Here is a 2,854-nt window from a genome sequence, read left to right as displayed (position 1 = left end):
AAAAAGAATATCCCCCAACCTATATCTGTTTTCATTGATATCCATAATTATTCTTCTAAGCTTAGTCTACAATATGTTTCTAATCTATTTCTAATTTATTTCTTATTTATTTCTTAATTAAGGTCTTGTGGAACCATAACACAAATATTTGACATCGGAATCCAGAATCTCTGGAATTCGGAAAAAAATATTTATTCATTGAAAATAGTAGATAATAATGAAAAAATCAATAATTACTAGGCTTCTAGCGCACGTCGTGCCTCTTTTTAAAAAAACAATTTAAAGGGAGAGACCTGCAATGTTTGGAAGTTGAACTGAGAATGTAGTATTTTTAGAATTAATTTGAGACATATAAAAAGTTTAAAGCTTCTCACTATCAAGGTGACAGGGTGACATTTTTTGCGAGCAACATTTTTTAATTTCGAGATCATCATAGATCTGGAGCAGCTAGAAGATCAAGCCAGACTTAGGATTTCAGGAGCAGAAGCTAAACCTGATCTTTACAGACAGCTCTTCATAGATCTGGAGCAGCTAGAAGATCCAGTTAGATTTAGGACTCCAGGAGCAGGAACCTGATACTGGAGACGCTGATCTTTACAGACAGCTCTCCACCCAGGGAAGGTTTACGAATGATCAAAATTAAAATAATTTGTGTTCAAAAGTTTTTTATTTTTGTAGAAATATTTTCTCAATTTAGATAGAAGCGCGCCCTAAAAGCCTATTAATCTATATTGCACAAATTGAAATGCTTCAAATAAACTTTGAGTTTGATAGATTAAGGTTTAACGGTGAGCAGAATCAGAAAACCATACAGGAAAATGAATTCTAGGTATAACTCATACCTAGAGTAAGTCCTGAACCCACAAGTGCAGGTCCCATCAGTTTTAACTGTATGGTGGAGAATCCTTTATCCCCTATACCAACACAAGTTATTATCAGACCTAGACAAATACATAAATAAATACACTATACACCAGGGTACACAAGGGTACACCAGGGTACACCAGGGTACACCAGGGTACACCAGGGTACACCAGGGTAAACCAGGGTACACCAGGGTATACCAAGGTACACCAGGGTACACCAGGGTATGCGTAATTTCAAAAGACTTTCCATTTAAAGAAGATCACTCCCGATTCACAACTGTATCCTTTGAACCTTGGACTGATCTTTGAGGACAGAGACCTCAGTGTAAATATCTCTTATATTGAGTAAAAGCCATAAAGTTGAAGTGTAAATATGATATTCTATGTCCAATGCAGTTTAAAAAATTCTGATATAAATATTTCTTTTCTGCTACTTCTAGAAATTAAATATTAATATTCCTTAAAGGGAGTGTTCACGAAAAATGAAAGGGGGTACTACTAATCTTACTTCTATCTGTTGCGTCTATAACGAGAAAATTGTTAAAGACGTCTCATACCGAATAACTTAACGCCCATACAAATTGAGAAAATAGCAACATAAGACTTAGACCGTAAAAAAATCAATTTAATTTTAAACTAATCATTCAGATATTACAACCTATAGTGATCGATTATCTTTCGCCACATTTGTATATAGTTTATATTTTATAATATTTTTAAATTAATTTGTTTTGAATTTGATTATTTCTCTTGTAGCTTGCGCAACTATGTGAGAATGCCGCGCACCACTCACATTTTGCGAAATCCGTTAAAACGTTATCTAAAACAATAAAATATTATAAAATATAAACTATATACAAATGTGGCAAAAGATAATCGATGACTATAGGTTGTAATATCTGAATGATTTGTTTGAAATTAAATTGATTTTTTTACGGTCTAAGTCGTATGTTGCAATATCCTCAATTTGTATGGGCGCTACGTTCTTTGGTATGAGATGTCTTTAATAATTTTCTCCTTATAGACGAAACAGATAGAAGAGTTATATTAGTAACGATCAAAAGCGCTTTTTATCGCATTAAGTCTATACCTCCTTTCATTTTTAGCGAACACTCCCTGTAACACTAAAATGTAAGCAAAATACTGAATTGGAAGGGAGGGAGAGGACTTTAAAACGTACTGAATATTTGATGTTTGTACCGTATGAATAGGCCATAATCTCTTAATATCCTATATCAGTAAACTGTCTTAATCGTACACACAGCCAGGTAGCTAAGTTCCAGCCCCCTGTGTTAATTTTTATAAATGCCAGTGCAGTTATCTTGTGATTTGAACCCCTGTAATGTGCTAGCTGGAAGTCATTATTTTGAGAACACTAATTAGATCATAAAATTAGCTATGACTTATTTGGATTCTTAATTAGTAATAATTTAAACTATGTATTAAACTTTTACATCAACAGTTCAATTAATTTTACCCATTTAGAAGTTTACAGTTCAGAATGCATTTTTAAGATATTTAAGAATTAATATATGATAAAGATCTGCTGGGTTTACTTAAACAAGGAGGTATATTTNGAAATACATTAAATATATTTATATATTTTCATGCATGTAATGTATTTTAAAATACACTACATACATATATTTATAAATTTAAATACATTAAATAAATTTATATATTTGAATGCATGTAATGTGTTTTAAAATACACTACATACATATATCAATTTAAATACATGAAATAAATTTATATATTTGAATGCATGTAAGGTATTTTAAAATACACTACATATATATATAAATTTAAATACATTAAATAAATTTATATATTTGAATGCATGTAATGTATTTTAAAATACACTACATACATATATAAATTTAAATACATTAAATAAATTTATATATTTGAATGCATGTAACGTATTTTAAAATACACTACATACATATATTTATAAATTTAAATACATTAAATAAATTTATATATTT

The 2,854-nt window shown here is 30.1% G+C and overlaps 1 protein-coding gene across 1 annotated transcript in view; it reads right to left on the bottom strand.

Moving 5' to 3' along the window:
• LOC111699301 (uncharacterized) overlaps window positions 1–2,854 on the bottom strand; it is a 9,246-nt gene that overhangs the window by 398 nt on the left and 5,994 nt on the right. Inside the window, exon 5 of the mRNA XM_023469941.1 lies at window positions 843–941. Coding sequence (XP_023325709.1) covers window positions 843–941 — 99 coding nt within the window. The remainder of the gene's footprint in view (window positions 1–842; window positions 942–2,854) is intronic.

Source organism: Eurytemora carolleeae, unplaced genomic scaffold (assembly GCF_000591075.1).
Source record: "Eurytemora carolleeae unplaced genomic scaffold, Eaff_2.0 scaffold116, whole genome shotgun sequence".
NCBI lineage: Eukaryota > Metazoa > Arthropoda > Copepoda > Calanoida > Temoridae > Eurytemora > Eurytemora carolleeae.
This window is presented reverse-complemented; position numbering and strand designations above follow the sequence as displayed.